Raw genomic sequence first — 23,087 nt, 5'->3', positions numbered from 1 at the left:
AAAGAGCTGTTTCTAACCAGGGTACCTAGGAGAATGGTGGTATCATCACCAAGGTCCAGAAAAAATAAGTTGGGGAGAAAAGAGAGGTAAGGGTGAGGAGGCAATGAGCTGAGTTTGGCTAATTCGGAATCTGAGGTGCGAGGGGAGCTAGATAAGTGTGCTAGACCAGGCTGGGCAGAGGACAGGAAAAGATGGGATTTTTCAGCCAAATGATAGCAAAGGTTCTTTAACATCAAGAGGGCAAGTGCTGGCCAGGGCTTGGTGGTAAGGCTGGATTCATGCTGACCCACCCACATGAGTGCCTGGGTCCCAAGGCAGCCAATAGCAATGGGGGCCCCAAGGGGTCAAGTGGGTTTGGGGAGGGAAGCTGTAGCCATTGAGCAGATGGTCCACTCAAAAATGGACAGCACACCTGCCTCAGACAAACTCAGGAACAGAGAGCTTATTATGAGTCTGTTCTCAGCTCCCAGGGGCCAGGGTAAGGAAGGAGATCAGCAAGAGCCCTCCCCCTCCCCAACCTGACCCTCCCAGTCTCCTCACCTGCTTGTGCAGCCACCCCCTCACCACCACTGGAACATTGGGGTTCCTCCGAATGGCCTGGTCCCTCTTCCCAAAGCTGTGGACTTTATTGCTGGATTTCATGATCTAGGAAAAAGCAGACTCAAATTCTAGCAGCTTTTAGGGGACTTAGGGAGTCACACAAAGCACCTGCGTGATAGGAAAGCTGTAGGCCCCCCACCTTACTCTAAGTGGCAGTGCCCTTTGATAAAAAGAATAGCAAGGAGACCAAAATAGGCGGGCACATGGCCATAGTATTTTAATTAAAAAGCAAATCCAAGGCCTAGCAAGCTTCCCGTCTGAGTCACGGAGGAAAAAAAAAACTGAAAGGGATTTTTCAATCAACTTTCACCAGCAGCTGTTGGCCCTCATATGTCCTACTCTTTCTGGAGCAAAGCTACTTTTCAGTCACAGATTTTGCCAATTTCCAGATATTTACCGTCCTATCTGGGTTCATTCCTCAGCACTCACCCCTTCTCTGCAATGCTGGTTCTTTTCCCTGCTCCTCAGTCAATGGTCCCATCTCTCACCTTTCCTCAGGCCCATCGGTCACAAATCTCACCAGGCAGTCTCATAACACACCTGTGAACAGAGGTGTGACCCTCCCAAGACAAGCCAGGAAAATGATGAAGGCATCTAAGGACTTGGATGTCAGTCCCAGTTCTGCCAGCAATCACCTGTTTTCCTGGACAAGTGACATACCCCCAACTGGTCTCAGGAAAAGCCTCCCTCACAAAACAATGGTGGGGGTCGTTGGGCATCTGCAAAATATTAAAGGGTGGAAGGAAGGAGTGAGTGGCCAGGAGCTCACCTTGGGGCCAGGCTTGGCCTCCACAGTGGACGTGGTTCCAGCTGTGGACGTCTCACTGACCATGCTGGACGGTCTTTGGTTTCTCTCTTGCTTCGACATATGTGGATGTGGCCTGTGGGAAGACATAGGAGAGTCCAGTAAGTAAGCCTGGGCTGCAGTGGCAGTGGAATCTGAGATTTGTTCGAGACTAGAGCTGGTTGATGTGCCATGACTGATGTTCCAGAGACCACCTGACTCCAGGCTGTAGCTAGAAGACCTTAATGTCCATGTGCTTCAGGGAATCAACGATCCTAGATGCGCACACCTTTGCCGCTGACACCCCACAAAGGGGCCAAGGCCGGCATTCCTGCCTGCTGTCCTAAGGTTCCCACATATACTCTCTTACTCGGGTGTCTGTGGCAACTGCCCCATCAGATGGGCACACACAGTTGTGCCACTCTTCACAGGAGAGCAAGCCGTACTCCTTACACACACACACACACACACACACCCCTCCATTTCTCTGGCTCCCAAAAGAAGCTGCTTATAATTAGTAATAAGAAATCACTTGTGCACACATCCACACCCCCAGATACACACAGAGAATCGCTTATATAAACGCCAGTGGGGCTTGCCTCCCAAAATAGATTACTCAACAAAGACTCCTATTCTAGGAACACTCTTTTGCCCCAAAATAGAACCATCAGAGATATTAACCCCTTGTGCCATGCCTGGGAGCAGGAAGCAATGAAACATGCCTGGGCCCCCAGTGGAGATCCCCTCTGTATGTCCCCAACAGCACCCAGAGACACCATGCTTCCCATCAAGAAGGTCTGCCTGCCCTGAGAGAGCCAGAACTCTGGGAACATCTCAGTATGACACTCAAGAGACACTACAGAGAACCCTTCTCACCTGCCTCCACACAGCCCCAGCATTCGCCAGTCTTTCCAAGCCTGGGTGGCAGCAAGTGCCTCCAACAAATTCAGTGCCTATCCTCCAACAGCTTGATGCCTGATTCCCAGACTCTACTAACTCCAGGATCAGTAAGCCTTCCTCAATGAGTGAGTCTGCTTGTTCTGTGGCTGGGTTCTCTGACAGGCAACACGATCCAGGCAGCTGCAGTACACTGAGGCGCTCTGCCTGAGTGGAGAAAATCAGATTTGGAGGCCTGGGCCAGGCGCCTGAAGAGATGGAGGATGCAGACAAGACACAGCGAGGAAGCAGCACTCTGGGTGTCCGTTCACCAGGCTCACTTTTACAGAGGTGCCACGAGGGAAAATCCTAGTTTCCACCTTGGAGATAGGCCGCTTCCTTCAAAACCACTACAACTCAAAGGATAAGGGATCCTTCCTGTGCCCCAAGACAGAGCCCCGACACCCTGCACCATTACTTCTTCGCAGAAGGAGCCGTGACCACCGTGCTCTCTGAGCTGTGCCAACAGCGGGACCGCTGCAGTGGGACCAGCTTTCCAGGGGGCTGAGCTCTACCGGATGCTTGGCAGCTGGAGATGCAAGTCCCACCAGGCAGAAAGATCACTGGCTCCTTATCAGCTCAAGCACTCACTCCAGATTCCCCGCCCCCCGCCTCCATCCCAGCCAGACTTCTGTTACTGCTCCCCACTCAGAGAATGTCACCATGCTCAGCCCGCTCACTGCTGGCAGAGGCTGCATGCGGCAGAGAGAGAATCGCCAGCCGGGGGTGAGAGGGGCCCTGAGAGGCTGCCTTGTCCAGCCCCTGCCTCCAGGCAGAACTATGCCCAAAACGTCTGTCTGGAACCTAGGCTTGCCTGACGTTCGGATTTCCAGAGGTTGAGACAAAGATGAGTTCTCAGTTATGGCGGCTACAGACCTACGCCAACATTCAGGACACAAAGTCTGACAATAAAATAGGTTTGTTTGGGATTTATCAAGTTTACTTTGCTCCCCTTTAAGACACGGACAGAGAATTATTATAGAATATTTGGGAAATATTTTTTAAAAAGCTAAAAGGAAAGAAAAAAATTATCACAGTCTTGCTACCCAAAGGAAAACCATTTTTAACACTTGATATATATACTTCCATTCTTTTTTGTATGTCTGGCTTTGGGGGTGGTTGGGGGGAAAAGAGTGCTTTTTTTTGTTTTTATGTAACTGTCATCATACTGTGTTTATGATTCTGCATTTTGATTTTTTAAAGCTTATTGTAAGTTAAACATTTTCTCCATTATTTTAAACACAGTCACATCATTTTATTTCTTTATTTTTATTTCTTTTTAAGTAAGCTCTATGCCCAACATGAGGCTTGAACTCACAACCCTGTGATCAAAAGTCACACGCTCCACCAACTGAGCCACCCAGACACCCCACATCCACATCACTTTAAATGACCACATCACATTCCATCAACTTGATATGCTGTTTCTCTTCTGTGGGACAAAGAAAAGGCTATTTGGATGTGTGACTGGCCCAGAAGATCCAGGATAGATGGCCACTTGCACCCTTTCTGTACCTTACAATCTTGAGCTCTGACTTTAATCACCTCCTGCTTTCTAGCCCCGTGTCCCCACCCCATTCGGGGATGCTGGCCGGCCAGGGAGCTCCTCCAGACAACAGTACTGTCCTACAGCCTTGGATGGGTGAAGAAAGACGGTATAGCCACCACCTAGGGAGCCAATTATGAAAAGATTTCATCTGAAGAAGAACTGGTTGTGGTCCCAACACTGAACGTCAGTGAGGGACAGTGGAACACAGTGGTTGCGGCGGGGGGTGGGGGGCGGGGGTGGCAGAGTACAAGAGGAGGAGAAAGAAAAACATGAAGACAATTCCATTCTTCATTCTTCAGAGACCTCTGCTCAGCCACACCCAGAGACAGCTGGCTTATCAGGTGATATGACTAAAGCCCAAACTATATCTGCCCCAGAGAAGAGACCGTGTTGTCTCTATAAACAGTGAATGTCTTCATCAGGGCTCTCCAGGGGCAGGGACAGCTCCCAATTCAAACAACAGTTTCAACCTCTACCTGGCAGTCCCTGACCTGGCTCTTTGAAAGAACAAAGTGCACACAGCTACCCACTCAGCCGAGTGACAAGATCTGCCTTCAGAGGATGTTCCTCTGAATCTCCTCAATAAGGGTAATGATCTCCTAGGTCTCCCAAGGGCAAATACGACTTTGGGAAATAACTAGTCATCTGTAATTACAACTAGTTTAAACAACAACAACAACAACAGGTGGTGGTCATGCTTGGGACACCATTTGGTACCCCAAAACTAAGGATATAAAAAAGTTTCAGGGTGTCTGGGTGGCTCAGTCAGTTAAGTGTCCTACTCTTGATTTCAGCTCAGGTCATGACCTCGGGGTCCTGAGATAGAGCCCCATGTCAGGCTCTGCACTGGGCATGGAGCCTGCTTAAAAATCTCTCTCTCTCTTTCTCCATCTGCCCCTCCTCTTGCCCCCCCCAACCTAAAAAAAGAAAAACGTCTCAAAAACAATTTTCTTACTTGGCTGAAAAGCGGGCTCGGATGGAAAGTTCTGGAGGTCATTTATCACACTGTTTTGAACAATGGTGTGATGTGTATAGCCTCCTGAAGTGAGACAATACTGAAAGAATCATCTTAGAGGCGTGTTTCCCACTTTAGAGTCTGGTGGGGCAGAGACTGACTTTCCTCAACTCCTCAGACTTAGGTATACCCCGACAGGTTTCACTCAAGATCCGTCCTCTCCCCTAGAGAAGAGCCTGTGCCCCTGAGCTGAGCAGCTGTGAAAGGTGGTTCAGTTAACAGCATGCCCTCAGGCACATGAGTCACACAGATTCCCAAGAGAGGAGACCAAAACACCTGCACACGCTATGGGAAGGCTGACTCTTGGTGTCATTAAATAAAATCTATTAACTTAAAAGCCTGTTTGCCAGGTTTCTGGATTCCCAAAGTACAGTGGGACGATCTGAACAAAGAAGTCTCTTTCCTTGGCTTGGGCTACATGAATGCTGATTATTTTGCTGGAGGGGTGTGGGCTGAAGTTCAAAACAGTGAGCTAGAGTTTTAACTCAACTGCCTCCCAGCTGAAATGAACAAAAGAAGTTAGGACTAGACAAAAATCAGTCTGGAGAAGCCCAGCAGGAAAGTGCTTTCATCCTACTCTAAACTTCCTGAAGGAAGTGTCAAGTGAGCCTGGACAGGAAATCACTTTCTCTGTCCCTCAATTTCCCTCTCTATAAAAGGAACTGCTTCTGCTACCTACACACCCAGGAGCAAATGCATATAACACCAACAGTATGGTAAGAGGGAGGTTATAAACTCAGAAGTCATTTTTTTTCTGTTGGGTCTGAATTTAGGTGAGTTTGGTTACTGGGATCCCCAGATGCCTCTCGGTCAACATCATGAACAAGAACAAGCTCAAGTGGGATCACAGCAACACCCTTCTCTAACCTATTGCTGTCTTAATAGGTAGGTCACCAAGCCAAGAATCAGCAACCCGTAGGGTAGGTACACAAGGTCAAGCAAGCAGAGGGCTTGGGCTGGACTTGTCCAGCACCTACTGCATGCCAGGCACTTAGCTTGCATTATCTCACTTAACCCTGAAAAGCCAGCTTTACCATACCCATTTTGTAGATCAGAAAACTGAGGCTAAGTGAGATGAATGACTTGTCCGAGACAGAAGCTAGACTCCAAAACTTGGGCTCTGCCACAGAGACACCATCCCATGGCAAGTTCCAAGGTGTGACAGAAGCAGGCTATTGCTGTTCTTCTCAGCCCCAAGCCCCATCCCCAAACCAAGAGGATCCTGAGGGGTGGAAAGACCAGAAAACTGGAATAACTGGGCCTCAACAAAACTCGCAGCTTCGTCACACCTCCACAAGTCACATTGTTTCTTTGGGCCTCAGTTTCCATTTTTGCAAAATGGGGTGAAAACTACTGTCATCTCACAAGGTGGTTGTGTGGATTCTAATGACCTTTTGAAAACCATGACACATTGCATTAAATGAAAAGCATTGTTGTGGCTGTTACCAGTGGAGACCCCAGAATTCAAATCTCAGGTATACTCTATTTTTATTTCCAAGGCGCTTCTCTCCAGAAAGCTCAAGGTGCCAAACAATTAACTTCTAAACAAATCATTTCCTAGAAACACCCCTATAAGCACCTTATCTAGGTGGGGCTCCTTTAAAGAGTAATAAACCTGTGGCTGGGGGACGGGACTCCCATTCTTTCCCCAGGAGGTTAGAAAGCTATGGCGGAGGGGGGGGAGGTGCCTGGGTGGCTCAGTTGGTTAAGCATCTGCCTTCAGCTCAAGTCATGATCCTGGAGTCCCGGGATTGAGTCCCCGCATCAGGCTCCCTGGAGCTCAGCAGGGAATCTGCTTCTCCCTCTGACCCTCCCCCCTCTCATGTGCGTAAGCGTTCTCTCTCTCTCTCTCTCTCTCTCAAATAAATAAATAAAATCTTAAAAAAAAAAAAAGGAAAGAAAGCTATGGGGAGTTGGGAATCCCCTACTGAGAAGCCATCATTAGATGTCGCTTGTATCCCATCAATTCCTGGAAAAATAGGCCCCCAAATTCATGTTCTGTCCTCAAGGGTTCTACACAGAGAGCTCAGCAAGAACTAATGTTATGAGAGGAGGGTGTATGAGAAGAGGCGCACTCGCTAACAACCAGCAAATTTTTTAAAGTGCTCACACCCACCACCTAAGGGGTTCAGGGAAAAGCAATGCACAATGAAAAGCAGGAATAAAAGAAAGTTCTTGTCCCAAGCAGGCAGACACCTCCACACCCCCTCTTCCCAGAGAAAGAGACACACACAGACAGACCGCCAGCGCTCACTGCATACTCCCAACACCCCGGGGGAGGCTGTCTGACACGGGTCTTCATTCAGCAAGTGTGGCCTTGTTACTCAGCTGTGGCTTCCCGTGTTCCTTCCCCTCCCCCCAACTCCGCTCTGGAACACAGGCTCCAGTTCCTCGCCCCACGCCACCTCAGGAACTGGAAACCAGCCTAAAGAGCACCCCTCACCTGGCATGAAAACAGCCCAGTGAGCCCCATGGGCTCCCCTCCCCGCCCCCAAAACCCAAGCACTGCTCTGAACTCGGCCGGAGTCCTGCTCAGCCATATGACCTTGGACCAGTCTCTTCCGCTGTCCTCTGTCCACGCCCCGTGCCTCAGTCTGTGCTGGGGAAGCACCAGACCTTGACCTCTACCGTTCCTTCCACCTCTGCTTTGCTATTTCAGGGATGCTACAATGCTAACTCGAACCACTGGCAAGTCCTCCTCTAGCCTCTCAGCTCCCCCTGGCTTACCAGGCAGCCACTCCCCTACTAGAAAACAGCCCTTTCTAATGGAGATGGGTGGGGTGCTTCCCAGACCAGGGAGGGAAAAGAGGAGGACTAGAGGGGAAGTCCCAGGAAGAAACAAAATGACTGCAAGCAGCAGCTTCCCTTCCACACACGGAAGAGCCACCACTGCAGCATCTTTACCCCACAAAGACAGAGCCCGAGACGTGAGGGCTGCGTGGCAACGGCCGCACCCCCAGTGCCCTTGGAGACACCAACGCCAGAGCCAAGTCAACACCCAGGGGTTTGAATGAACTGCCGACGCCGGCACCACCTCTTCCCTACCTGTGACCGTCACAAATGCCGTCTCCTAGACCAGTAAGGAAAACTGAACAGTCAAGTTTCTGCATCTGCTTGCCAGATGTTTCCATTTTTCCTCGTTTTTCTGCTGCCATGGCAACCAAATGCAACAGGCAAAGCTAGCCCAAGACTGCCAGGCTGGAGAGACAAGGTGCTGGTTCTATCAACCTCGCAGTCCCGGCTCAGCAGATGAACAGCAGGGCAGACCCTGCCGGGCTCAGAGTTGTCGTGTACCCCCACCCCCATTCTGTGCTCTTCATCTCTCACTGCTTACCAACTTGGAACTGCAGGAGGAGCACAAGTCAGCCTCCGGTCTCCTAGCAGCAGGAGAGAGCCCACCCCCAGGCCCATAATCTGCATATGCCTTGGAGAGTCTTGTGCCCTGCCTCGTCAAAATGAAGAAGTCAAAGGTCAGGAAGGTAATTCTTACCTTCAGCAAGATATCTTTTTAAGTGGTATTCTCCAAACACCACTCATGACATTCCAGGCAATTCCAACTTAACAGTTCTTTTCCAAACAATCCAGTGAGAAAACAGGGAGCTGCTCAGACTCCAATGGAAGGAGCAAGCTAACCTCACGAGGATGCAGGGAGAGGCAGGCCAGGAAAGGGTTCCCTCCAGGTTAGGGAATCTAGGAGATTTGGGGTGCCTTACAGCTGGCTTCTGAGCACAGCAGCAGGCTTCTGAACTTCCAGAGCACATACTCTCTCTCAACTAGGCCCCACCTCAACATCAAATGCTTGGCAGAGCCTGGGGGTCAGTGTACAGAGCCAGCTGTCAGTCAGCTGCCAGCCTCACGGCTCCGGAATGCTTTTCTCTCCTCTTCCCAGAGAGCTGCGGAGGTGTCCGTCAGCGGCTTCCTGGACAGCCCGCTCTGAGGAGAAAATGCTCCTGTGCGTAGCCCCAACCACCAGAACCACGGCCTGGAAGTCCCTCGTGCCAAGGTTATCTCTTTAGGAGGGCCCCTATGGGTGGCCCATTAAGCCACAAAGGCAAACCACAAGCTCCCAATTCAAGAAAATCATGGAGAATCAGGAAAAGAGGCTGAAAAGGAGGAGCTCAAATGACCCAATCACTGGAAATGAGGCTCTGTAGAAAAGCTTGAGAACATTTTTTGGAGAAAAGACTACTAAGGAGGCTTGGCATCTTTCACGCAAGAATGAAGTTATTAGATCAAATTTCATTACTGCAGATACAATAAAAATCTCTAGCCTACTTCGTTGGCACATTAACACCTAAGGACAGCCAAGGAAGAGGACTGTCTCTCGAAGACCACTCTAATGAGAGGTAGAACTGGAGTGGTTGGAGGCACAGCATCTAGAGCCAGACTATCTGGATTCAAATCCTAACTGCCACTTACTAGCTGTGTGACTTGTGGCAAGTCTTTTCACCTCTGTGTGCCTCAGTATCCATAACCATAATGTTATCTTCCTCATAAGACCGCTGTGGGAATTAAATTAATAAATGTAAACCACTGGGGCGCCTGGGTGGCTCAGAGGTTAAGCGTCTGCCTTCGGCTCAGGTCATGATCCCGGGGTCCTGGGATCGAGCCCCATGTCAGGCTCCCTGCTCAGTGGGGAGCCTGCGTCTCCCTCTCCTTCTGCCCTTTCCCTCTGCTCATGCTCTCTCTCTCTCAAATAAATAAAATCTTTTAAAAAATGAATAAATGTAAGCCATTTAGAAAAGTACCTGGTAATAAATAGTAAGGGCTCTAAATGTTCACTATAAAAATAATAATATTATTATTAATGGAAAAAGCCAACTCTTATTCTAGGAGGTAGATTACTTCATTTAACGTTAAAGATGAAATTCTAGATCCCAAAACAAGGGATGTCAGGAATCTCTTTCCTAGAAAATTATGAACTGAGCTAAAATTTGCCGGCCTAGAACTTTTACTCATTGACCTGATGCCTGCCCTTGGCGGCCACACAAAAAACATACCCCACTTCTGCCTGCCAGCCCTTCTTGAAGACTTACAGCACATCCTCCTCCATCTTCTCTCCTGCAGACTAAACGTGAAGGTCACAGGACAGTGTTCCCAGACCCCTCACCATAATGGTCCCCCACCCCAGAGCAATCTCAATTGCTCAATATCCCTCTTGAAACTTAGTACCCAGATCAAAGTATTTGGGGCTTGGCATGCCCCTGATGCTCCATAAACTTGGAATGAATGAATGAAGTAGTCCACAAACACCATGATATACCAGAACTATTATCCTCCTTTCTCTACATCGTGTACTTTTATTAATGCAGCCTGAACTTACATTAGCTCTTCCAAGTGGGATTTCCACAGGCCTGTTGGCCTGGGTGTACAGAGGTGTCCCCTGGGGAACAAGGCTGTAGGACCTGCTGACTGATACCCACCTGCCTTGACGGTTCTGACAAAGAACTAGATCGTGTAACAGAAAAGGTGAAATGAGAAATCAAATCCTCTAATCATAGGAGCAAAAGCAGCCTGTCAGTGATAGACTCAAAAGGTCCTACTTCCCTTAATAAATCTGGACTGTGGATTATTAAGTATAGTCATTGGGGTGCTGGCCAACAAGTATTTTGGATCATCTTCCCAGGTGCATGGTAGAAATGCACTTCCCTGGCCCCGTGAAGTTAGGGGAGGTCATGTGACTTGCTTTAGCCAATGAAGTGTGAGTGAAAGCACAATGCACAATTCACTAAGTTCCCTTTTTCTTGGCTTTGGCCATCATGGAAGCACAGAGATGGAGCATCCCTCAATAAAAATGACAGAACAAAATCCCTCAGGTGACCTATGATGGACATGGAGCAAAAGTGAGAAATAGGGGCGCCTGCGTGGCTCAGTTGGTTAAGCATCTGACTCTTGATATCAGCACAAGTCATGATCTCAGGGTAATGAGATTGAGCCCCGCATCAGCCTCCACACTTAGTGGAGTCTGCTTCTCTCCCTCTCCCTGCCCCTCCCCAAGCACTGTCTCTCTCTCAAATAAATAAATAAATCTTAAAAAAAAAAAAAAAAGGTGAGAAATAAACCTTAATTCTTTTATGTCACTGAGATTTTGTTTGTTATTGTTACCACAGCAGACCCTAGCTTATCCTGGCTGATTCTGTATTACTGACACAGAAACTAAAATACTCAGAGCTCACATCCTCTGGACCCACTGATCATAGCTTTCACATTATTTCTCTTCTCCATGCTTCCAATCTGTAAGGTGGAAAGTCATCTTTGGGTGGGCATACACCTGTTACACCAAGCAGCTCAGGTAAGCCCCACCTGCCAACAATGGGGTAGATGTGTTATCTGTCCACACAGTAATGCTCTCAAGGAAGCCACCACGGAGACTGGTTTGGTTTTTTTTTTTCCCCACACAAGAAGGAGCCCAAGATTATTTGACTAAATACATCTAAGATTGGCACCATAGCACAGAGAACAATGGGTATCCGGAGGAGATTGAAGGATGAAAGGAAGAATCTAGGAGTAATTTAGGAGGGATGAAAATAGCAAGTTGTCTAAATTAGTGGTTTTTAAACTTTACCTGAATTAGAACCACCTGAAGCCTTTAAAATACGGGCTACGGAGTGCTACCTCCAGGGTCTCTGATTTAGTAGGTCTGGGACGGGGTTCAAGAATCTGCACTTCTAAGAGGTTCCCAGGTGATGCTGGTTCAGAGACCACACTGAAAACCACTGCTATGGAAGGATTCACTTCAAGAACCTCAGGTGCAGGCTCTGGCAAGAGGAGTCCATGTGGCCTCAACAGATGCTCAGAGAAGAAAAAGGAAAGAGCCAGTTTTCCACCCACCACATTAATCGGAGAGCTGATGTGTAAAGGACACACAAATGGCTATCTCAGTCTTTTTTCCTCACCAAGTAACACACTACACAACAAAATTAAGCTCCTCTAAGGGAACAAAACAGGAATCTTATTTGTTGGCACTTCTTAAAGATTTTATTTATTTATTTGAAACAGCGAGAGAATGAGAGAGAGAGCGAGCACGCACACAGAGGGAGAGTGAGAGGGAGAAGCAGACTCCCCGCTGAGCAGACAGCCCCATGTGGGGCTCGATCCTAGGACCCTGAGATCATGACCCAAGCCAAAGGCAGACACTTAATCAACTGAGCCGCCCAGGTGCCCGTTGTTGGCACATTTTTTAAAAAACTGGGGTTCTGTGAGGTGAAATCATGCCTCACACACCCTCCAAAGTTCCACCAGGGGTAAATCTGGGTGTATTTCAGGAGGAAGCAATTTAGATAACTGGCTGCAATTCCCTCTCCAACCTTATCTCCTCACTCCCCTGTGCAAACCTCGGCTATAAGTCAGTCCCTCTTGGCCTCTGACCCCACCAAGGCCAGTCACACTTCCCTCAGCTGTGAATGACCCGCGCACGCACGTGCACACTTATCTTCACTTATCTAAATCCCCCCTTCCTCCAATTTAGAGCCAGACACTTCAAGAAAGTCTTCCCTCTCTTTCATCCCCATCACAGCCAATCAATTATCAAGTCCTGTCAATTTTACCTCCCAAGTCCAGTTTTACCTCCAGAGTCCACCTGGTGTGTTTCATTTTTCATTCTAACTCAACTGGTATAGATCCCCCATGCTCTACCGTCTTTCTCCTCTAGGTCGTTGCCCAGATTGGGGCACTGTGACCGGACAGGTCTCAATTTAAACAGCATCCCTTCCGTGATGGAGAGGCCTCCCACAATCCCTAAGCCAGGTTAGAACCCTCTTTTATCAACTCCCATTGAACCCTAGTTTTTTTCTACCAAGAATAGTTATCACATTTGTGATCTCTTGTTTACTTGTCTTCCCCACTCTACCATCAACTCTTCACAGACAGGACTATATTTGTCTTACCTGCTGCTGTAACTGCAGACTCTGGCATGCCCCTGACACAACAGAGGCACTTAGTATTTAAAGAGTAAATGCAGGGATCACCACATCAGTTCATAGGAATCCTCCCCTCCTCTCAATGCCTAAAGTACATTCTGCCTGCTTCAAGGAACGTCTGGTCACCCGACATTGCACCCACCACCTGAGGCAAGCCAGCAGTCCTTACGACATCCAGAAAATGTGATCTAGAGGGGAAAAGTGACCCTGGAAAAAAAAGTTTTTTCTTGGAAACTGGACGGAACTGAGATTAGCTACAGAGATATTTTGGGAGGATAAAAGAGGCTACCTTCTCAGAAGTAGCCAGGGACAAAGTCTTAATAGCGAAGGAAAGGAGGTGTGTATAAGACAAGGGTGTTTAGTGATGGGAAGTATGAATTTCTCTAGAAGCTTTTATTAAAGTTGGTAATTTCCTAAACTAGGTGTTCTAATGGATTCTCCATCCAGACCTTTAAAAATGACAGGCAGCCGTGTCTCTAGGATGCCTTAGGAAGGGGGCTAAACTCTCTGACCTCCTAAGAGCTTCTGACCTTCAGGATTCTTTAAACATGCTCATTCCAAGTTGGAATGTAGAGAATCCACATTCTGGCTCTGTCTTTACATAGCAGTTCTGTGTCAATGTAGGAGACAAGACAATCTTTACCTCCCATCTACTTTCTAATAGTACTGATGCTTTCAAAGTCAGACCCCCAACCCCAGTCTGGCATCATGACCCATGAGCCATGAGCATCCAAAGAATTTAGCAAGTAGCCTCTCACTAGTGGCAAGGGTTAGCCCTGACTGAAAAGATCAAGCAGGAGTGACACCCTGGCTTTTTCTACTTCCAGCCATGCAACTTTGAACAAGTGACCTTGCTTCTTTGAGTCTTGGTGTCTTCATCTCTAAAACGGTGATAATGGCCTACTTCTCAGGTTTGTTGTGTTACATGAGATGTGCATGTAAAACCCCCAGCACAGAGTAAACGGGCAAGGAATGTCAGTATCATTATTACAGATTTCTAGTTTTAAAAGTTCTGAAAGATAATGATTCTAAACTGAAAATACTGTAGGAACAAAATGATGTTTGGAATTTGCTTCAAAATAATCTAGGCGGTGAGGGGGACGCTACAGATGAAATAAAATCAGCCATGTTTTGGAAATTGTTGAAGATGGGAGATGAATACATTAGACTTAATTACTTTATCTCTCTCCTTTTGTATAGGTTTGAAATTTTCCATAATCTAAAGTTTAAAAGTGTAAGTACTGAGGGAGGGAAATGCTATAAAAATATAAATACTGATCATTTATTTTCAGATATTTGGTCTAGATGATTGAACAGAAAAATGATATGAAGGGGAGAAAAAGCCAACATCTCTATTAATTTCTCAAACAGAATTATTTACTTCAAACAGAAGTGTCTCAGATGAGCAAAAGGAAACAGCCACTTGCATACATTTCTCTGCCTTCATTTTTGGGAGAAGTACACATCCTGCTTGGGCTGTATATGCATTTTTAAGGAGATGAGCCCTGGGTGATAGAACCTACCTCTGAGCACCCCAGGGGCCCTGCTGAAATCAGACTGAGGAGCCAGAAAGTCCCCACATCAGAAAAAACAAGCAGAAAGAACTCTAGACGTTCAGGGACAATGGGTGCCACAGCCCTCCTCCCTTCGAAGCCATGGCCTTGGACTCTTATTTGAGGCTTCCTTGGAAGGCTGGTTCAGTTTGGTGTGATTTAAGGCCATTTAGCTCCAGATGAGTGGGTCCTCTTAAGAGTACAGGTAGTGTGTTAGATGATACTGTGGGGAGGGGGGTCGTTCAGGGGAAAGGAAGTTTGCAAGAGGCTCTAACAGTACCAATCATGGCACAGACCTGTGTCATCTCCACACTTCTGCATCTTCCCACTGAGAGGAGTCCAGGGATTGAAAAACAAAATTCTTGCATTCCACTTTGAATCAACCAACCCACTCCAAGTCCCTCTATCTAGGAGAGAAAATAGTCCAACAAGCTCTGTTTTGAGCCAACGCCTTTAAGCTCCCAACCTCTGCTTGGAAAAGGAGAACACACAGAAGTACTTACTCTTCTTGAAGAATAAATTCGCTATTTTCTGGAGAAAACTGCCCACTCACAGGATGCCTGAATGCTGTGGTCTGTTGGTTATGGCTAAAGAGAGAGAGAGAAAGAGAGATAATGAATGAGAAGTCATGGGAATGGAAAGGCTTGCAGACACAACAGGTCAGTAATGTCTGAGGACCCCTGATCATCACACATTCCTCCCAGGGTGAGAGAGTGGGCCTTTTCTTCAGAGACGCATTTCATCTGTCAGGACCCAGCTGCATTTAAAAAAACAAGAACTTTCAGCTCAGGTGCCCAAGCCCACCTAAGACACAGGGATTTTAATTCTAGGAAAGTCTTGGCTGCAAGAGAACACTGCATCTTCGAGACATTCCGTGAAGTACGGACAGACTGAACCGCTCAGCAACAAGTTACTTAAGATGGCACGAGCTAAAACAAGAATGAAGCAAAGCAGACAGCACTTTCAACAGCTTCCCAAAACCATGAACCAGGGAAAGAATTCCAAGAATTAACCACCCACCCAGAAAAATCTATCTTCTTAAAATTCTTCTCCCTACTACAGAATGTCTTCACTTCAATGATGGGATATAAATGTATGGGCATGTCTCGGCAACATGACCTGCACAATTTCAACACTGTGGAGTTTCTATCATCCTTTTGAAGTTAGGAGTGAACAGCTTCCATGCCAAGCTGACAGACACAACCAAAGTGTGTAGGTGTTTTGTGTATTCACAAAGGCTGCCTGGTTCTTTGAAAGAAACGAGGAGAGGGCTCTAGAGGCTGCTGGTTTGCCCAATGAATAAACTAACCTGACGTCCTTCCCCCTCCCAAAGAATATGATTTATATTAAAGTGTTTTCCCCTATCAAAAAATCAGTCCTTTTAGAAATTTTAGAAAATATAAGAAAAAAATGTCACCCATGATCTCACCACTTACAGATATACCTGAGTATCTTCTCCTTCCCTAGTTTTTTTCCCTTCTACTAAAAAATTCTGATTTTGCTGTATTTAGAAATCTGTCTCATGCCTTTTTCACATTCTACTCACCTAGAAAATTTCCTACATCCTTAAGACTTCATCATTTGAAATAGCTGAATCCATGTGTCCCCCGCTTTTTGGAAGTTCACGTTACGCCACTTCATTTTTAGGAAAGACCTACATTAGTACCTGTTTTCACTAACTGAAAGAAATCTGAAGAGAGTTTTTGCTTTCCCAAAAAACAAAAACAAAAACAAGTTGTAAAGCAAAAATCGCATCCAGCGTTTGTTTTGCAGGTAGCCCTCACTGAGGCAACGCGACCCAGAGCGGTGAGTGTCGCCACCAAGCTCCCTACCTGGGAACTACACAAGCATCTCAGCATCAGGCTGCCATAGCTTTGAACTGTGTATCTGGGAGCAACTGTGTTTTGTCTAGATTTATTTTGTGCATCTATTAACAAAACGTGTCCTAAGATACCAGAAAAGCCTAAGAGGTTATTTTGGGGGTCTGGGAATGCTCAAAATTTTTTCCATATGAATTACAGTCATCTCTGCCTTGCCTTACATCATTCTGTCTTACAAAAGGTTTCATAAGAATGCTCTACTTCCAAGCCAAACTGTGGAAACAGCCAAGATGTCCATCGACAGATGAATGGATAAAGAAGATGTGGTATATATATACAATGGAATATTATGCAGCCATCAAAAGGAATGAAATCTTGCCATTTGCAACTACATGGATGGAACTGGAGAGTGTTATGCTGAGCGAAATAAGTCAATCCGAGAAAGACATGTATCATATGACCTCACTGATATGAGGAATTCTTAATCTCAGGAAACAAACAGGGTTGCTGGAGTGGTGGGGGGTGGGAGGGATGGGGTGGCTGGGTGATAGACACTGGGGAGGGTATGTGCTATGGTGAGCGCTGTGAATTGTGCAAGACTGTTGAATCTCAGATCTGTACCTCTGAAACAAATAATACATTAAATGTTAAAAAAAAAAAAAAAAGAAGAAGATAATAGGAAGGGAAAAATGAAGGGGGGAAATTTGGAGGGGTAGACGAACCATGAGAGACGATGGACTCTGAAAAACAAACTGAGGGTTCTAGAGGGGAGGGGGGTGGGGGATGGGTTAGCCTGGTGATGGGTATTAAAGAGGGCACGTTCTGCATGGAGCACTGGGTGTTATATAAACAATGAATCATGGAACACTACATCAGAAACTAATGATGTAATGTATGGTGATTAACATAACATAATAATAAAAAAAAAAAGAATGCTCTACTTCCAGATAGCGGGTGAAACCAGTACGAGTTTTATCCTATGGATGTAAATTTTTTTGTCTATAACCATTTAAAAAATGTTCATTGGCCATCTGTGTGCCAGGCTGCTTTAGGTGCCGGAGATACAGAGTGAACAAGAAGTCCTTGCCCCATGGTGCTTACATTCTAGAAGAGATTTACATTCATGTAATGCTGGATATTTTAGGTGCATTATACATCTTTTAGTACAGACTCTTCCCGCAATTCAAATTATTTCCTTGGGTTAAGGTCCCAAAGGTAAAATTACTTACTCAAAGGGCATGGTCATTTTTTAAGGCTCCTAATACAGATGGTTAAAATGCTTTCACTGTCAGAGTCAATCTATCATCTCATTTTGCTAGTGTTAAAGTATTAGCCCCATCTCCAAAGTGAGCACAGGGCCACCCCAGAGATTAGTAGGTTTAATGAGCATAGTATAAAGGTTGAAAAAGAAAAAACTCTCTATACCTACAAAGTTTTTCTTACTCTGCCCTGGGGCCTGGCCAGAGCGTCCTGTGTTCGGGTGGCTGGGGTGAGCTGGCACTGAGTTTAGAGCAGCCTGACTGCTAATAAGCCAAATGTGAGCAGTGAGAGCCATCAAACCAGGTTGTTCCTTGGCCCTGTGATTATGCACAACCCCTGCCACCCTTTTACCCCTCCCAAGCGCTCTAGCTTCCAAATTCCCAGCTCCAGGTTTGAAGCAAGCCCATGGAACCCCAGGACTCTGTCTGGCAGACAGGGGCCTGATCTTCACCAAAAGCGGGGTTAAGGCACGGGCATCTAGACAAGGATGAGAAGCAGACCCCGGTAACACCTGGTCCAGAAATCCTTGCACCATGTTCAAGGGTTAGACTTTATTTATACCCAGCTTCCATTTTTTCTCTTTTCTTTCTTTCTTTCTTTCTTTTTTTTAATACCCAGCTCCTTTTAGAGAGTCATTTCCATTCACCAGGGAATTCTGAAAACACAAACTCTAAGCCTGCCTCATTTCCACCTGTAGAAAAAAAAAATGCCCTGCTCATAATGGGAATAATAATGAAGCAACAACACCACTATCCACTGTTACCTCTCAAGGACTCTACAGTGTACAAAACCTTTCCTTATACCTCTTACTATTATGTAACACCGTCAACCCCCATTTTATGAATGAGGAAATGGCTCAGAGAGGTTAAGTGACTTGCTCAAGATAATGTCATCAATAAGTGATAAGACTGGGACATAAATCCTAGTCTTCTATTTGTAGATTCGATGCTCTTTTTGCATGATAACCTGCTGTCCCCTTTGCTTAGGAGTCTATGGGGCTCACAGGTTCCTGGCCACGACCAGAAATCCCTAAAGACAAAAGCATCAGAAAAACAGCACCATCAGCATCCACTGCTACTCCCTCTCTCTCTTCCTCTGCACCTCCCTCCTTCTATTGTGCCCAGAACCAAAGTTCTGAATGACAGCACCTGTGTGGCACTCAGTAGCCCCCAAACAACCGTTGGTCCTAATCCAAGGTCAGCTAGGAGGATCTCTGATATGTGCAAAGAGCGAAACTTCTATATGCCTGGAGCAGCATCCAGCAACCACTTCATATACGTTGTATGACCTTGATAGCAACTCCTGGGCTCACCACACCCAACTTATACCAACTTAAATAAGCCTAGAGTTTTGGGTAAATGAATCCTGAGCTGAAAGGTTCAGACACTAAGATGAAGTTTACATTCTAACATTAGAAGATACATAGATTTTTAAAGCGGACAAAAATATAGCTGTTCTTTGATCAGATCTAGAGGCAGCTCCCCAACCCTTCTTCCCTAATATAGATGCTGCCCTTTTTGCCAAAAAATAGTTATCAACCATAGTATCACCATTACCATTTCCTGAATTTCCATGAAGCTTTAAGTATGGTCATATTCATCACTGTATCTGACCCTCCCAAGTATCCTCTGAGATAAGCAGGGCTGATATTTTTATTCCCATGTTACACATAAGGAAACTGACGATCTGGGTTATATGATGTTACTGGAACACTAAATAAAGGGGGGGGAAAAGGACTCATACATTGAGAAAAGAGATAAACCAGAATAATACCTCCTGGAATACTGAGGTCTTAAATATGATTATTTCTGATCAAGCTTGCCCAGCATGCAGAGTTTCTGGTTCAGCCCTTTTTGAGCAAAAGAAGTGTTAGGTACTTGGGTTATTTAATTCAGTCTTCCCAAATACCCAGTATGGCAGGCTGTGTTTCATCACACCAGACCACAGGTTAGGAAAGTGAGACCCAGGAAGGGTAGATGACTTGCCCACAATGACAGTCGACTTCTGGACTCCTGCATACCACCACCCTTCTGGTCTCCTTCTACTAACCCAAGCTCACCCTCACCAAACAAAGGCTACAGAGTAAATGCTGGATCCCCACACCCATTTGGAGATTGCAAAGTCCTCTGACTTTACCTGCTATTCCCGACCTCAGCCCAAAAGCCCCCACCCTACTCCATTTCCTGATTTTCTGAAATCCATGAAGAATCTCATGTCCTATCACCGTGTCTCAAGACACATTAAGCAGGCACAGACAAATCCCCTGAAATACCTGTTCTTAAACCTGAATTGCCACCTTGCTCCTTGGTAGTGATGGAGATGGCCCGGCTGGGAGCCAGGTGACCAGTTTCAAGGGAGCACAGAAACGCTCTTTCCTCCATACAAGGGCTTCTGTCTCTCTTCAGGCTAATGAGAAAGTAACTTGGCAAATGAGGTAAAACATAAGCTAGGCTTTATTTTCAGATCCTGCTCTTCCTCCTAAGAACAGCCCCTCTAAGTTGAATGGCAGCCAATCTCACCTGGGAGAGGACTAGGGCACACAGAAGGTTACAGGGAAGGATTATCCCCCTGAAAGCGGGCCATACATAACCATCCACATAAATAAACATGTCTTCACAAGCCCGGGGCCCGGAAGGACTTGGGTTAGGCCCTAAAGAAGTCCAACAGCAAACACGAGAGATTTGACAAGAGGACAGAGTGAGGACCAGGGAGCAGTGGAAACCGATTTGAGCTCAATATAAGGAGGAGCCCACCTACAACCATTGACAGGACTAGTCAAGATGTAAACAAGTCCTACAGTTTCTTGCAACATTTTTGCAAGATTAATTTTCCATTCCTACAGATTTTGACCATAATGCGAGCAGTAAGACTCCGGTCGGTTAAACATAAAGGTTCCAACTACTTAGCATGGCAATTTCTTTTGGCATAGCAAGAAGTTCTGGAGTTATGTGAATGGTGCTCACAAGTGGAGGTCAGAGCACCCTGATAAATCTGGTTTTCGGACAGGGGTGGTATTGGTATGCTGAGTGTGGGACAAATCCGCACAGTCAGCATGAGCTCTTATCTGGCCCAGCTATAAAGAGAAGAAACAGCTTAAAATGTAAGAAGAGGATCCAGCCTGAAAGCCTAAGGAGGGACTCTGTCAAGGCTCTTCTCATTGGTATGCTCGGCAGTGTATGCCCCTCTGGCCCCTCGGGCTCCTCAGTGCAGCTCCCCGAATATGGCAAGAGTGTCACCTTGCAGGCCTGATGCCACGTTCAGCACTGCCTCCAGACTTGTTAAGGCACTTACTGTCTTTGTTCTAAATCCCAGTGTCTCAAGAAAACCAAGGACTGTGGGTAACCTAATAATGCTCCTACTTAGGTCCCCAAATTGGTAACTGAAATTCCAAGAACACAAGAAATTGCCTCCCTATCTTCTTCAGTTCCTACTTGGGCCACAGAGTAAAGAGGTGACAACCAAAGGCTGAAGCAGCATCTCTACAGTCCCTCAACATTTCCAAGTTCCTTTTATTTCATTTAACACTTTTATAAAATGGCTTGTTTAATACAAAGTGTCACCGTTGTTCATGTGGCGTTTCCTAAAGGGACCGAAAATCTTACCGAAATGGTCTTTAGAGCTTGCACGATTTTGGAAATGTCAAGATTTTCAACAGCTCATTGCACATGGGCATTCCTCTGACAGGCCCTTCTTCAGAAATCATGGGAATCGGGCCTCGATGAGCCAACATAGGATCCCCATCCTCTCTCCAAGTGAAAGCCATCAACACTGCACTAACCAGCCTCTTTCGGTGTCTGCGCTGAAGACCTGGGTTCAAACCAGAGCAAGCCACCTCACCTCTCTGAGCCTCATTTCTTCATTTGCAAACAGGGAATAGTAATACTATCCCTCCAAAGAGTTGTGAGGCTACATAAGGGACACACATGAAAGAAGCTTGCACAATGCCTGGCATACTGACGGCACGCAGCTTAACATGTCCCTTGACCACCACAGTGACTACTAGGAAACCACATTTTAACAGAGCAAAAACAAAGTGAGCCTCCTCCCCGCCACTTCCACCAAACCCAATATTCCTTGTCCCGGCTTCCCTATTTCCATTAACAGCATCACTACCCAGCAACCTGGAGTCGCTCTCCGTTCTCTGCTCTACCTGGACCTCCGCACACATTGTGTCAGCAAGCCCTGGTACCTCTATCTCCAAGACATCTCCCCAGTCCTACGGCCAGCACCCAATCATCTCCAGCAACAGCCTGCCTGCTCTTTCTGCTTCCACCCTGGCCTTTGCAGCACCCACTCTTCCCACTGGAAGCCTGACGGGTCTCTTCAAATGGAAGTTGAAAATCATGTCACATTCCTCCTTTAAACCCTGCAACAGCTTCACAGCACAGAGTAAAATTCAAACTCTTTACCTCGGCTTGACTCTAGGTGACTTGACCCCTGACCAGCTACATCACCTTCTTGTACAATGGACGTCTTCTCCTTCCCCATCCCTCCCCAGCCACACTGGTCTCCCTTCTGCTCCTTGAACACCAAACTCTTCCCAACTTAACCACCTTTGTACTACCTAGCCTTTCCACCTGGAAGCTCTTTCCCTCATACTCGTATAACTGGCTCCTTACATTCAGACCTTGGCACAACCATCTCAGAGCCCTTCCCAACCACCCACTGAAATAGGCTCCCAGTCACTTCATATCATGGCACCCTACTTTAACCATTACTGTCATTTCTCTGACTTACGTGTTTTGACTATGGTCAGTCTCCCTAATACGTGTACTCCAGGAGAGCGTGGACCCTGTCTGTCTTCTCACCGCCCTTATCAGCTTATACCAGAGTCTGGCACTGTTATATTTGCTGAATGAATGAATGAGAAACGACTACCTCAAAGTGAGGCCATGCCTCCAAACAGGCTAGCTAACCCCTACAGAAGTCTGGGCAAAAGTCACAAAACAAGACTCTAAAGGGTCATAAGTCATCAGAGGGCAATGGCTTGTGCTCTTAGTGACAAAAGAAAGAAGGATGAGACAACAACATGCCAAGAACGCTTCATCCCTGGCTCTCTCCCAACTGTGTTAAATATAATTTGGAGAATTTAGCCCTCCCCTGAAACCCCCCTCCAACCCCCGCACAAAGGAGGTTAATACACTCAACAGAGAGAATCAAAGAATGGAATGCAAACACCCGAGAGGAAATTACTGGGTGATTAAAAACACACAGGAGGATAATACAAACATCACCTGTATCTCCCTTTTGTGAACTGGGAGAGTATTTGGTACGAAACCTACAATTTGGTGACTGATTATATGCTCTCTCTTCTACTGCTCTCTACTTACTTCATGTGTGTGTTTGTCTCTCCCCCCCTCCCTCCAGTGAGAGTCTAAGTTCCTGGAGGGCTGGGAGCCGTCATTCACTTATTTCTCATGTATCTCCCGCAGCACAGAACAGTAATACCCATGGAGCAGGCACCTGAACTTCTTTCTCTCAATAGCCTAAGCACAAACACACATCACTTTCAGGGACAGGCTGTGCAGAACCCACCTCATTTTCTGATCACAGCAGCCCAACCTGTCAAGGCTCCCCCAGAGAGAGTGGGGGAGACGGGTCTGCAGGCCTGATAAAGGCTCCTACATGCAGGCTGAGACACTGGGCAGCCC

General features: G+C 46.6%; 1 protein-coding gene and 1 non-coding gene across 12 annotated transcripts in view; both read right to left on the bottom strand.

Annotated features, from left to right (window-relative positions):
- The window catches only part of PLEKHA7 (pleckstrin homology domain containing A7), a 209,604-nt gene that overhangs the window by 74,222 nt on the left and 112,295 nt on the right, over positions 1-23,087 (bottom strand). For all 11 annotated transcript variants that reach the window (XR_004919342.2, XM_036098636.2, XM_036098638.2 and 8 more), the window contains exons 4-6: positions 14,860-14,943; positions 1,370-1,481; positions 541-645 (exon numbers count right to left, since the gene is read on the bottom strand). Coding sequence is in view for 10 of the 11 variants with exons in the window: in XM_036098636.2 (XP_035954529.1) it covers positions 541-645; positions 1,370-1,481; positions 14,860-14,943 (301 nt within the window). In the remaining variant the exon portion in view is untranslated. The remainder of the gene's footprint in view (positions 1-540; positions 646-1,369; positions 1,482-14,859; positions 14,944-23,087) is intronic.
- Positions 3,614-3,686, bottom strand: TRNAK-UUU (transfer RNA lysine (anticodon UUU)). The gene has a single exon. It is a non-coding gene; the product is annotated as a tRNA-Lys (tRNA).

Source organism: Halichoerus grypus, chromosome 11 (assembly GCF_964656455.1).
Source record: "Halichoerus grypus chromosome 11, mHalGry1.hap1.1, whole genome shotgun sequence".
NCBI classification, from domain to species: domain Eukaryota; kingdom Metazoa; phylum Chordata; class Mammalia; order Carnivora; family Phocidae; genus Halichoerus; species Halichoerus grypus.
Note: the sequence above shows the minus strand (reverse complement) of the source record. Positions and strands in the feature narration are given on the sequence as shown.